Raw genomic sequence first — 13,938 nt, forward strand, 5'->3', positions numbered from 1 at the left:
GTAACAAATATTTTCACAAGTGTTGCTTAGGACTTGTCACTTTCTCAATGTCTTCTATCAAGACTTCAGTTTTTCATATTTCAAGTTTTGACAACTTGGTAGTCTCGGCAAGTACGCAGATATTGCTTGAACTTGACTTTAACTTGTAACTTTTTTTCAAAAATTTCAACAAGTGTTTAACCATCATCCTTTATCATAACCTCGGCTTAACTTCAGCTTGTAAATTTTTCTCAAAATTTCAACAAGTGTTAAACCATCTTCCTTTATCATAACCTCGGTTTAACTATAACTTGTAAATTCACACAGAATTTCAATAAGTGTTTAAACCAATCTTCTTCCGATACGACCTCGGTTTAACTTCAACTTGTAAATTCACACAGAATTTCAACAAGTGTTAACTATCACATCGGTTTAACTTCAACTTGTAAATTCACACAGAATTTCAACAAGTGTTAAACATGACATCGGTTTAACTTCAACTTGTAAATTCACACAGAATTTCAACAAGTGTTAAATATCATCTCGGTTTAACTTCAACTTGTAAATTCACACAGAATTTCAACAAGTGTTTAAATATCACATCGGTTTAACTTCAACTTGTAAATTTACACAGAATTTCAACAAGTGTTAAATATCACATCGGTTTAATTTCAACTTGTAAATTCACACAGAATTTCAACAAGTGTTAAACATCATCTCAGTTTAACTTCAACTTGTAAATTCACACAGAATTTCAACAAGTGTTAAATATCATATCGGTTTAACTTCAACTTGTAAATTCACACAATTTCAACAAGTGTTAAATATGACCTCAGTTTAACTTCAACTTGTAAATTCACACAGAATTTCAACAATTGTTAAACATCATCTCGGTTTAACCAACTTGTAAATTGCTACAAATTTCAACAAGTGGTAAACATCATATCGATTTAACCAACTTGTAAATTGCTACAAATTTCAACAAGTGGTAAACATCATCTCGGTTTAACCAACCTATAAATTGCTACAAATTTCAACAAGTGGTAAACATCATCTCGGTTTAACCAACTTGTAAATTGCTACAAATTTCAACAAGTGGTAAACATATTCTTCTTCTCTCTGCCCCCTGCATGGTTTCCACATACTCCTTTGCGAACCTTATAAAAGGTCTTCAACCTGGCTAACTGTAGTCCAACCTTGTGTGTTTTCTTTTTTATCTTCTGGGATCTAAGATTTGCTCACTAAGCTCTTCTCTTTTCGGACTTAAGTGCCGAGATCTTATCTGCTAGAATCTTGGATCTGCTCTCTCAGGTTGAGCTCTTCTCTTCTCGGACCTACTCATCTAGGCCGAGATCATGTCTTCTAGGATCCGAGATCTGGAATCCGGGATCTGCTCACTTAGGTTGAGCTCTCGTCTTCTCGGGCCTACTTGTCTAGGCTGAGATCATGTCTTCTCAGATTCGGGATCCAGGATCTGGAATCCGGGATCTACTTACTCAGGATGAGTTATTCTATACTTGAATGCTATCTCCTTGGGAGCGTTCATGCCCCATGTCTTTGCATCCCTTTTGGAAGGGTCTTCGTTCCTCCGCAAGTATCTATCCTTCCATACTTGGAGGTTATCTTCGTTGTAGTATCCGCTTCGATCTATTGTCTTTGGTGCGTCACCTTTCTAGCCGGCGTCTTTCACTCCGTGACTCTGGTCACGAGTTTCTGTGTTGCGGTCGTCCCCTTCAGCGTCGAGGTTGATAGGTCTCCCACTTCCAGCAGGAGCGTTGTCTCAAATCTAATCCTTCTGTCCGTCATTGGCCATCTATTCTTCTTTCTTTCCCACAGACGGCGCCAAATTGTGTGAGTGATTTTCTGACCACACTGCCCGCTTAGTAACCCAGCTGGAGAGCACTGGTAGAATAGATGGCACCTGACTAACCTGCAACAGAAATATAAGAATCCCGCGGTGGTTCGTCCACCCGGGGGCACTCCGACGATCAAGTCAGTATATTTCTCAAAGATAATCAATTATTCAACTCACAAGCTTGAGCCTAAAAAGCATACCTTAGACCCATGGGGGTGCCTCTCTTTTATAACCAACATAAACCTAGTCCCAATAGAAGCCTAACTTCTATGGACTTAGGATTACTGCTAATCTTGGACTCCCAGTAAGATTAGGATAAACTCTCTAAGAGTCTTATCTTAATACAAACTGAAGTCTTCTCTCATTCTAGAGCTCTTGTCCCTCATCCAGGTTGAGTTTCCTTTTCATTCTAGGACTCTTGTCCTTTATCCACTTATCTCAGATTCCGATATCTTCGGAGATAACCTCGGCCTTGCCGAGATCACCTCGGCGTCATGACCAGGACACGTGGCACCTCGGGTGACACGTCGGCGTCACCTTGCCACGTGTTGGTACTCAGAAAATATATCCCCACAGTTCCTTATCTTCTTCAATTGATGATGTTTATGCTTATGTGGATATTTCTACCTTGTCAAGTTGTTCTAACTTTAATTTAAAACATTTAACTCAACGGGAAACTTAATTGGGGTGGTATTGGGTTTTCGATCACTTGAATAACGCAGAGATGATAATGTGTTATGTATGGTTTGATGGATATGCTTCCTAATTGAAAGCTAAGTCTTGCACAAGCTGTTGTCGCGTAAACCCTAGAATGGAACAGACGTATTCAGACTCTTTGCGATGGTTTGATTGGTGAGATAAGGTTGGGTCCGGATGGGACATTCAGGAGGCTAAAACTTTTTTTTGGAAGGATAATGTTGGATTCAGGAGATAAAAAACCTTTTTCTTTTCGTTGTCCCTTTTGAGGCCCTGCGGTTGGCACTGCACGGTATATAACCATTGGTAGGCATCCGAGGTTAGTTCTGTAACAAAGCAGTAAAATAGGGAGTTTCGAATAGGCCGGTGTCCAATTCTTGTGGTTGGGAGGATGAAATCTCTTTGGGGAATTTTTAAAATACTAACCACTAACATTATAACCTTTTGTTATCTATTTGAATGACATGTTCTTTTTCTTTATTATTGAAATTGTTGTTATTGACTTGAATATCATGCTTCACTACTTGCTTGCTATAAATGTGATGGTGTATTGGATTGGGAAAAATGGACGGGGTATGTGTGCGTTTACTGGGCATTTAAAGCTCATGGCGTTTCATGCCAAGTATTGAAGACTATTAGATTGATCGAAGGCAAAACTGAAGCATTTGAGGACGTACGACTACCCCTAGGAGGATTAGAAACTAGTTTGTAAACGTGTTTTGAGATTGTAAGTGATAGATCTCATGTTGTATTTAAGACATGATTTGTAATTTGTATATATATAACATTTGTAACATATCCTTATACCCCGTCAACTCATGTATGCCTTGTGTTAATACCTTGTCAAGATCTGTAAAAAAGATAGCTTTGCTATCTAAGGTAGTTGGACTTTGAAGGGAGGCTATTTTGACTGTTCTGACCTTCCTGGAATCTTGCTTGGTTATTATCCAAAGGATTCATTAGTAACGTTTCCTACTCTTGTAACCTTAGATAAACCCTGTATTTAATGGTTAATATATTATCCCGACTTTTGGGGCGTCACAAAAGACCATGATTGATGCTTTGTTTGGGAAGTAATAGTTTGTCTAAAATTTACTAAAAAAAATCAAAAAGTCTATAATATATATCAAAAAGTTAAAATTTTTATTTTCTCTCTACTTTTTGCATATCTTTTTGTAAAAATTCAAAAAGTCATTCCAAACTTACAAATTTTTTTACCTCATATTTTAATCAAAAAATCAAAAAGTTACTAAAATAGCCTATTTTCAATACATATAAAATTTTCTTAAACAATAAATGGTTTGTCAATTTTATATATGCAAACAAAAGTAGATTATATTAATTTTTTCTGTTAATTGACTTAACGGTTGACTAATGAAAAATTAAATTATAATAGAAGTTTAAACCTTAGACAGGAAATTGTAATTTCCAAAACGTGAATAGTACTTGTATTAAAGACAAACCTCAATGGGTGTTAGAATAATTTATCATTTAAGAAATCTTTAAATTTATACACAAAATTCTTCAATTGATAATAATATCAGTATATTTATTTAAAAAATATAACACGTGATTAAATACAATCATAAATATTTTAATATTTCTTAAAATATAATCGGCCCGGCCCGGACGACCCGACGAATTACATCAATTTTTATTTTTTTTTGTTAACTATTCATAAAACCTCCCTTCTCGCTTCTCCATCGTCAGTCAGTCCTCCACAGTCTCTCTCTCTCTCTCTCTCTCTCTCTCTCTCTCTCTCTCAACTTGAAATGGAAACACTGGGATGGCCATCCCCTGCAATCTCTAATGGTCTCTCTGCAGAAGTCCGAAAATTGAGTATCAGAAGTAGCAGCTGTATTAAGTTTACTCGAAACCCAAACCGTTGCTTGGTTTTTGCAAATGGGTACTCGTCTTTATCCCCATTTTCTTCTCAGAGAGTGTCTACGAGGCTCAGAAAATCGGTGATTGTGGCTGCCAAGAAGGATAAAAAGAAGAAGGTCGACTCTCATAGCTTCGTACCCAAATCTGACGAAGCCACTGGCCCTTTCCCTGAAGCTGTGTTGCTCAAAGAGGTCATCTTTTGATACCCATCTTTACATTTTCTTCTTTTTTGTGAGTATTAGTTTGGAGTTTTTGTGTATAGTTTGCTGCCATTGAATTCGATGTTTAGTTGCTGATATGCAATTTGAAGAACAGTTTAGAGGGCTGAAAAACACTAGCAAAACCCTAAACTATCAGTGTGTGTGTGTTTGTTTATAGACAAGAACTTTAGGAGGAATTGTGTGAAATTGAGTTTCACCCCTTTTTTTTTTTTTTTCCTTTCTTTCTTGGATAAGTAAAATTAAGCTTCGCCCGTGTTGAAAACAATTTAAAGAACAGTTTGGAGGACTGAAAAACACTAGCAAATCCCTATGCTATCACTGTGTGTATGTTTGTAGACAAGCACTTTAGAAGGAATGGTGTGAAATTGAGCTTCTTGAGCTTCACCCATTTTTTATTTTCCTTGGATAAGTGAAATTAAGCTTCTCCCGTGTAGAAATGTGAACTTTAGGATAGAGAATATATAAGTCTGTGTGTGTGTACCTATATATCTAGTTATGTATATATAAGTATGGGTGTGTTATGTATATATGGAATTACATGTGGGATTTTTTTTTTTTTAAAGTTTTGTCTTGTGTTCATAATTTGTGCAGAATTTTTTATTTATGTCATGTTCGCATTTAGAATCCAATTGAATTTTGAGAGGCTAGGATTTCATCCATCCTTTTGGGTCATTTTAAACTTAAAATTGGGTGCCCTATCTTGAGTTTTGGCTACTAGGTGTCACTCAATTTGGTTCTGCCTTTCAGAAGAAAGTTCAGGAAGATGGTACACTTCTCCCTGAGTTTGCTGATGTTGAAGAACGTAAGTGATTATGATCTTGATTCCTTTTAGTCGTTTGCTTCTTTCCCGAAGAAGACTCTTCATTAGACACACAATTTACGGTGATTGATTTTGTTCTTGACTTGCAGAAGAGCTTTTTGAGCAACTAAATCTTCAGCTGGAAAGTGATTTGAATGTCGAACGAAGTAAGCACGTTTCCTTGTCATTTTTTCTTTGTTTCCTGTGTTTGACAATGCCTATTCTTTCTTTTTGGTTTTGTAGCTAACCACAAAGAAACTAAAATTTGGAATTTTATTCTTTCTATTTTCCTACTTTTTTTTAATTTTAATTTTTATAGATAGCTTCATTTTGATATAAATTGTTGCCTTTATATTCACAGTGCGCCATTATGAAGTGGTTTATATGATTCATGAGGACCATGTGAAAGAGGTTGAGGATGTGAATTTGAAAGTTCAAGGTGAGCTTTGAGTTGATCTCTTGTTTGTTCCTAACATTTTGGTGCTCAAACTACAGTAAGTTTCTAGCCAGACGTTCATCAAATCTTTCTTGAAAATGTATTAACTTTGCATGCAGCTGTAGTATGTTTGCAATTATTTTTTGGTACATCGAAGGCCGTAACTTGGGAGAGGGGGGAATCTTGCATGCGGCAAGTCTCGAACCCTTGACCTCTTGATGAGGTCCAAGGGCTTTGTGCACAATTTGTTGGTGGTTTTTTAGTGATTACTCGCATCACATTGTGCGTCTGTTGTGACTTTTGTCTTTTCATTCTTACAGCACAACATTATGATAGATTTGTTCTAAAATGCTATTTTCTGATACAACCAAACCAAATCAAACTAGACTACGCCTGGTCTCCCACTAAAGTGGGGTTGGCTACATAGATCTTTTTTCTCCATTTTGCACTGTCAAGGACTATATATGCTCAGTTAAATTAAATAAATTCTTTTTCCTTTTACTACAGCATCCCATGCCAGTTTAGGTTTTTTCCTCTCCCTAACATTTCCATTTATGATGATCATAACACTATTCCTTACTGTTGCATCTATATGTCTTCATTGTACATGACTAAATCATCTTTAATTGGTGCTACTCTTATCATTTCAAGAGTATTTATTTCTAATTCTATCTATCCTAATCTGACCATACTTCCATCTAAGCATTTTCATTTGAACTGCACTCATTCTCATCTGTATGTTCTGATACAACATGCTATAAAAACTTGTCAACTTTGTTTCTTACATTCAAAAAACGTACTTTGGCAGATTTCATAAAGGAGAAGAAAGGCAGGATATGGAGATTCAGTGATTGGGGTCTTCGAAGACTGGCATACAAGATAAAGAAAGCAAAAAATGCCCACTACATTTTGATGAACTTTGAGTTTGAAGCCAAATGGATTAATGATTTTAAGAGTTTGCTAGACAAAGATGAGAGGGTCATTCGGCATTTGGTGATGAAGAAAGACGAGGCTGAAACAGAGGATTGTCCTCCACCTCCCGAGTTCCACACAATACGTTCTGGCATGGATGATGACGACAACGAGGAAGATGACAATGACGAGGATGATATAGATGATGCGTATGACGATGAGGAAGATGGTGATGGTGATGAGGACGAGACAGATATTGATGGCAATGACAGTGAAAATGTTATTATTTATGTGGAGGACTATATTGATGAGTCAAGGGAAAGTAGAAACAGTAGTAAACCAAGTGATGTAACTAGCATGGGGAGAATGAAACTGAGACCTGAGAAAGTTGGTCGATAGGTAATTTACGTATTTACATTTGTTTTGAACTTGTGTTTTAATAAATTCAGGTTAGATGAAGTGAGCTCTTATATGTTTTGTTTGGCATTCGAGTGGTGTGCTTTGATGATCCAGCAATATTGTGTTTATGATCCTTTAAGCTGTGCTTGAATCTTGAATTTGGAGATCATGACCTACACCTAGCCCATGTCATATAAATGTTGGGCTTCATTAATCATTATTGTTTGAGTAATACTACATATCAACATTTATTTATTTTTTACAATTGGTAGGGGGGAAATAGGGAAAGAGAAGTTGCATTGCAAGATAAGACTCAAATTTAGGCATCGCATTCTGTAAGAAAGTGTCTCATCTACCAGGATAACCACTTGGTCTATATATATTTACATTTCTTACTTGCTAGATAAAAGATGTTGGGACTCACTTAGAACACTTGTTTGCATCTAGTGGGTAAGATTTACAAGTGTGTATAATATTTTTAAAATTGTAGAACGTGATAAAAATAAATCAAATCCTATATAAACAATTTATTTATATCACATCATACATGGATCACATCAATGGTTGGTTCCAACTTTGTAACAGGCACAATGCAAAGGGAATGAGCTTATAAATTCAGGATTATCAGTAGATTCAAACGGTGTGAGAGAAAATATGCAAGGAAATGAGCCTAGAAATCTGAATTATCACTGGCTTCAAAAGCATTAAAATAATGACATCCAAGCTGAGAGAGAATTTAGAATTAAGGGTTGATGATACATTATATAAGTGGTTCATCAACATAACCTCACTTGAATGTGGCCAACTTGCACATGTAACAGAAGCACCGGATCCTCCATCCCCGAAATTTATTCTTCTCCATTATTTTGCACTCTTTATTTTATGATTTTTCATCATATTTATACAATTGGAAGCGTATTGGGGGCAAAGAGATAAAAATTTTGAAACGGATAATCTTTTGACTATAAAAAGTTAGTGAGACAGTAATAAGCCACACATGTGCCTTTCTCTAATAAGTGTTTGTTTGTATGGACGGAATAAGGAGGGATTGTAATTCATCGAATTGTTAATTCTAGGATATATAGTCCTTTGATTATTTGATTGGAAAGGAGGTATATTTCATATTTGTTTAGTCATAGGATTAGATGTCAAGAAATAACTATTCTATTGAATCTTATATTTATTTGGATATTGAGAAGAAAGATAAATATTCAAAAAACTATTTTTCCCCTTTGAATTGTTTACTAAATAATAGGAATACTAAATCTGAATTATAAATTTTATTTTATTTTATTTTTTGACTAAAACTTTTAAAAAATTAAATAAATAGAACATCAATAAAAATTACATAAATTTATTTTAATTTTTAATTGAGATTTTTAAATTTTATTTTACTTTATTAAGTATAATTAATACCATGAATGCACCAAATTTGAATTTTTTTTACATTCTATATGTATAGCAGTTAAGTCCAATATTTTAACTTTTCAAAATTCCAAAAAACAAAAGCAATATTTGAATTTTTTTTTAACTCATATTCTTTTAAAAAAATAACCTTAATTTTAAAATTTGTATGTATCTATATTAAAAAATTTATATAATATAAGCAAAAACGTTATTGGAAAAAATTTCCAAACATAATCTACAGTTATATATGAAAAATAGATAATACATTTATGTTGTAAAATCAAAAATCTATATATTACATAATTAATAAATATTTCATATATCAGATACTAATCTTACTATTAAAGAAAAAACAATAATTTTTGCACATCAAGTAGAGTAAATTTTTTTTTTATTTCCTAATTATACATTTGTCATAAAATCTAAAATGCATTTATTACAAAATTAATAAATATTTCATATTTCATACATCAATCTTTACCAATCAAGTAGAGCAAAATTTTTAAATTTTCTTCCAAAATTATATATATATATATCCAGCTATATATCTATACTATATATTAAACAAAAGAGACTTTTCACGAAGAGTCTTGTGAAGACTACTACACTTTTAATTAAATTTGTAAAAACTAATTTAAAAAACACTACTGACTAACCCATCAAACCAATAATTATAAAAATGGGAGATTTATTAAAAAATTCTGTTTTAAGTGTTTGTATCTTAATTAGTCCATAAGATATTCTTATATTTCAATAAGTCCTATTATTTGAGTATTTGATCTATCAAATCCTAATTCTCATATATAAAATATTTTATGGACATTTCTACCCTTATAAATATTTTTTGAATGGTTAACTATTTAGTGATGTGAAAAATCATATTTTACAATATGAATATTCACATTGACGTATTAACATTCACATTGACGGTGTGAATGTTTACATTGACAATGTGAATATTCATATTGACGGTGTGAACATTCACATCACGGAACACTCACACTGTAAATGTGAATATTATTAGAAGTATTTTGGTAACTATGTCACTCATAGGATTTATTGAAATATAAGAAAATAATGTGGACTAAATGAAACATGAAAAGGAATTTATGAAAAAATGCCCCCATAAAAATAGTAATGATTTCAAATTTATGTTTTTCAGAAAGAAGATAAAAAATCTCCTTCCTGATTTATCCAATTCTATTCTCTCTCATAAAATTTAAAAGGAAAAATTAAAAGATATCCAAAATACTAATTATAAAGGGATATTTATTGATAAATCCTATTCTAATCTAAGAAGTCTATGAAAGAATTTTTTAACCCACTTAGTCTCGTGTATTTATATTATTATTCCATAAAATCTTTTTTTTTATATTATTGACAACACATTAAAAATAATGTGAACATTCTCTCTCATCTGATATGAACGTTTGCAATACCTTTTCAAAAAATTCTCTCTCATCTGATATAGTGATGTGAATGTTCACAACATGTTATATTTTTAATTGACAACACATTCTTATTCACAATATATAGTGATGTGAACGTTCACATTCGTATGTTTTAGTATGAATATTCACATTATGTAATTGACAACACAATGAGAAAATTTTATTTCAAATTAATGTGAATATAATGATGTGAATATTCATTTTAATTACATGATGTGAATATTCACATCATATAATTGACTATATAATGACAAAAATTCATTTGAAATTAATATGAATATAATAATAGTCAACATCCTGATGTATGAAAACTATCAAAATATAATAACAATCAACATCAAATATCAACATTAATATAGGGCATAAGAGATTGGGGGTGTTTTGATCTTCTTACTTCAAATAGGATCTAATGGAATAGTAAAAAAAAATATGAATTAGATGGAATAAAACTTTTAGAAAGAGGACTTATCAAAAAAGCTTTCTTTATAAATCCCATTTAGAGGACATATAGCCCAATAAGGGGGTGTTTGTTTGATAGGATTCACACATAGGATAGGACTTCATATCCCGAGTATAGAATAGTCTATTACTTGGTGCAAAAATTTTACACTGGATCCAAATTTATTGGATTATTCTATCACGGGGGATGGGGAGTATGAGACACAAAATGCAAGATAACTATTCTCGTGAAATTAGATAGTAAAAAGATATTTTTGACCCTCTACTATTTAACATATTTTTCCTCATTATTTTTCACATAATTCTGGGCATGCTGCTCATCTTGTGGCAAAGGAAGCAAAACAATTTTATCATGTATTTCCCTGGTCTTGTTATATAATTATGTTGTTCAATTCCTAAAAAAAAATAATAAATAAAAAAACAAAATAAAAACAAAAGGATTATTAAGTTGTTGTATTTTTGGGACCGACAATGCTACGTAACTCAAATTTTGTGGCTCAAAAGTGGCTCAAATGGCCAAAACGACGTCGTTTTGAGTACAGAACAACATAAAAATGGCCAAAACGACGTCGTTTTGGCTATTTGAGCTACTTTTGAGCCACAAAATTTAAACTACGAGATATTTTCCTTTTGCGACGGTGTTTCTACATTTGTGCAGGTGTTCCAAGAATTGTGCTGTGCTATTTTAAATTAGTGGAAGTTAGTGTTGAGTTTGTTTTGACCTAATATTAAGGAGCTAAGAAAAGGAAGCTTTTTTTTTTTTTTTTTTTGATAAGTCTTCTTTTTAAAAGTTTTATTCCATCGAATTTATATTCTTTTTTATTATTCATTTAGATCCTATTTAAAACAAAAAGATCAAAACACCCCCAATCTCTCATATCCTCTATTAATGTTGATTTTTATTATGTTTTGGTAGTTCCCATACATCATGATGTTGACTGTCATTATATTCATATTAATTTGAAATGAAAAAGGACTTTATGAAATATAAATATAAATACATGGGACTAAATGGATTAAAAAATTCATTCATGGACTTCTTGGGTTAAGACACTTCTAAATGAGATTTATGAATAAAAATCCCAATGTTTTAAAAGAGTTAAGAGAAAATATCAATTATGATACTACCATATTGATCAAATTAACAATGTTTTAAAGGAGATAAGATTAAATGTCCAATATATTACCAAATTGATTAAATATCCAATAATTTCATGACATGTGTATTTTTATATTTTTAAAATTGAAAAAAAATTACATTAATACTTTAAAACTCAAATACTTAACAACATTTTTACTTATATAATAGAATAAATTTTAAATTAAATAAGGTAGATAAATCAATACTTGAAAATTTGTAATTAGTATTTTGGATATCATTTAATTCTTCCTTTTGAATTTTATGAGAGAGAATAGATTTGGATAAATTAGGAAGCAGATTATTTTATCTTTCCTTTGGAAAAATATAAATTTGGAATCAATATGATTTTTATTGATAATCAATAAATCTAGGAAGCCTCTCTAATTTACCTAAAAATTTACCGAGTTGGTAAATATTTGGTTAAACAGAGAAGGCTCCTAGTGTTATTGTTTTACAATTATTAGTTTAACGGCTTAGTCAATAGTGTTTTTTAAATTATTTTTAAGTAAAAATTCACAAATTTAATTAGAAGTAGTAATTTTCACAAGATTTTCGCGAAAAGTCTCTTTTTTAAATTATACATATAGATATAATTTTGGAAGAAAATTTTAAAATTTACTATACTTGATGGGTAAAGATTAATGTATGAAATATGGAATATTTATTAATTTTATAATAAATGCATTTTAAATTTTACTACAAATGTGTAATTAGGAAATTAAAAAAAAAAAAAAAATTAGCCTACTTGATGGGTAAAGATTACTTTTTTGTTTTTATTGCTGAATGAACCTCCTACTAACAACAACCCATTAGTACAAGACAAGGCGCATTTAAGTAGCGGTGGTGTTATATGTTAATTATTGTATTAACACTAATTATGATATTATTATAGAAAATATTTTTTCTCCCTAATTTCCCCTCCCCCCAAATAGTCCGAAATTTAAAAGAGAAAGAGAGAGAGAGAGAGAGAGAGAGAGAGAGAGAGAAAAGAGAGGGGAAGAGGAGGAGCTCCGCCCGCCGATCGTCGCCTGATCGTCGCCCGCTTCGCCTCGTCGCAGCTCGTCATCGCAGCTCATCGTTGCAGCCCCGCCGTCGCCGTCGCCTCCGCCTCCGCCCCTGCCCCCGCCCCCCGCCTCTGCCTCCACCCCGATTTTGTTGGCCCCCTCCAGTCCTCCTTCCTCCTCCTCCTCCTCCTCCTCCTCCTCCTCCTCCTTTCTTCTCTTCTTCTTCTTCCCCCTCCAGTCCTTCTTCTTCCTCCTCCTCTTCTTCTTCCTTCTTCTGAAAAAAAAAAAAAAATTCAAAAACGACGTCGTTTTTGAATTAGGGGGATTCAGGGGACTCAAATTTGTGCTCCCTAGCACGACTCTATTATTATTGACTCCACTCATTAATCACATTATAAATTTCAAAGACTCTTAAATCATGCCATGTCACCAATTAATAAATTAATTAATACATCAATTAATACATATAAGTAGAGCCTCCTTTGCTATTCCTCCTCCACAAATAAGTTTTCCTTTCAGAGCCTCCTTTGCTATTCCTCCTCCACAAATAAGTTTTCCTTTCAGATAAACTCCCACCTGGCTTCTGAATTTTTGACTATGGACTATCCTTCTGCCACGTTGGCTTCTCAAATCTTGACTGTGTAAAAGCCATATTTTATAAAAAAAAAAATGACTTTAAAAAAAATTATAAGAAAAAAGTAAGTCGAAAATAATGTGACAATAGTATTATTAAAATTATAAATCTTAATCACAAGTGTTTTCACATAAAAAAAAATAAATAAATACAAACAACCATATCATCTAATATGAAAAATATATACTAATATTTAATTTGTACATACTAAATCTCTATATTTTATTATATAAATGGGTAGTTTAGGATGATCTAAATAAGTGTACTTTTTGACTTTTATGAGTTGGGTTTGAAATAATATGATAGAGAGATAATGTGACTTAAAAGGATAGTGACTTTTTGACTTTTTAATTTTTTTAAGTTATGACAAACAATGTCAAAATGTACACTTTATTTAGGTGAACCTTATTATGCTTTTTTTTCTTTGTAAAATTGTCATTCACTATTAATAATTATCACATTCAATAATTTGCTAAAAAAAATTTCCTATCGCCAAGACAATTCAAAATTACCAACCAGTTTTACTCATTTAAAAGTTGCAAAATGATTTTCCTTATTTACAAAACTGTCTAAAAATTCAAATGTATGTATGTATGTATCTATATATAGATTTGTGTGGGTTGGTGAAACTACATGAAACATACATCAGTACCAAAACAAA

At 32.3% G+C, this 13,938-nt stretch overlaps 1 protein-coding gene across 1 annotated transcript; it reads left to right on the plus strand.

The window, feature by feature from the left end:
• Window positions 1-2,711: 2,711 nt before the first annotated feature.
• On the plus strand, window positions 2,712-7,241 carry RFC3 (Translation elongation factor EF1B/ribosomal protein S6 family protein). The gene is made up of 5 exons (XM_028244890.2): window positions 2,712-4,605; window positions 5,383-5,437; window positions 5,545-5,601; window positions 5,796-5,873; window positions 6,679-7,241. Exons 1-5 carry the CDS (start codon window positions 4,303-4,305, stop codon window positions 7,179-7,181), a joined length of 996 nt encoding a protein of 331 aa, XP_028100691.1. The 5' UTR covers window positions 2,712-4,302; the 3' UTR covers window positions 7,182-7,241.
• Window positions 7,242-13,938: the final 6,697 nt, after the last annotated feature.

Source organism: Camellia sinensis, chromosome 7 (assembly GCF_055761805.1).
Source record: "Camellia sinensis isolate YWXY chromosome 7, ASM5576180v1, whole genome shotgun sequence".
NCBI classification, from domain to species: Eukaryota; Viridiplantae; Streptophyta; class Magnoliopsida; order Ericales; family Theaceae; genus Camellia; species Camellia sinensis.

Coding starts and splice junctions, on each gene's coding strand:
- RFC3 (XM_028244890.2), top strand. CDS start 4,303: ATGGAAACACTGGGATGGCCATCCCCTGCAATCTCTAATGGTCTCTCT. Junction 5,438..5,544: donor GTTTGCTGATGTTGAAGAAC/GTAAGTGATTAT, acceptor CTTGACTTGCAG/AAGAGCTTTTTGAGCAACTA. Junction 5,602..5,795: donor TGATTTGAATGTCGAACGAA/GTAAGCACGTTT, acceptor TTATATTCACAG/TGCGCCATTATGAAGTGGTT.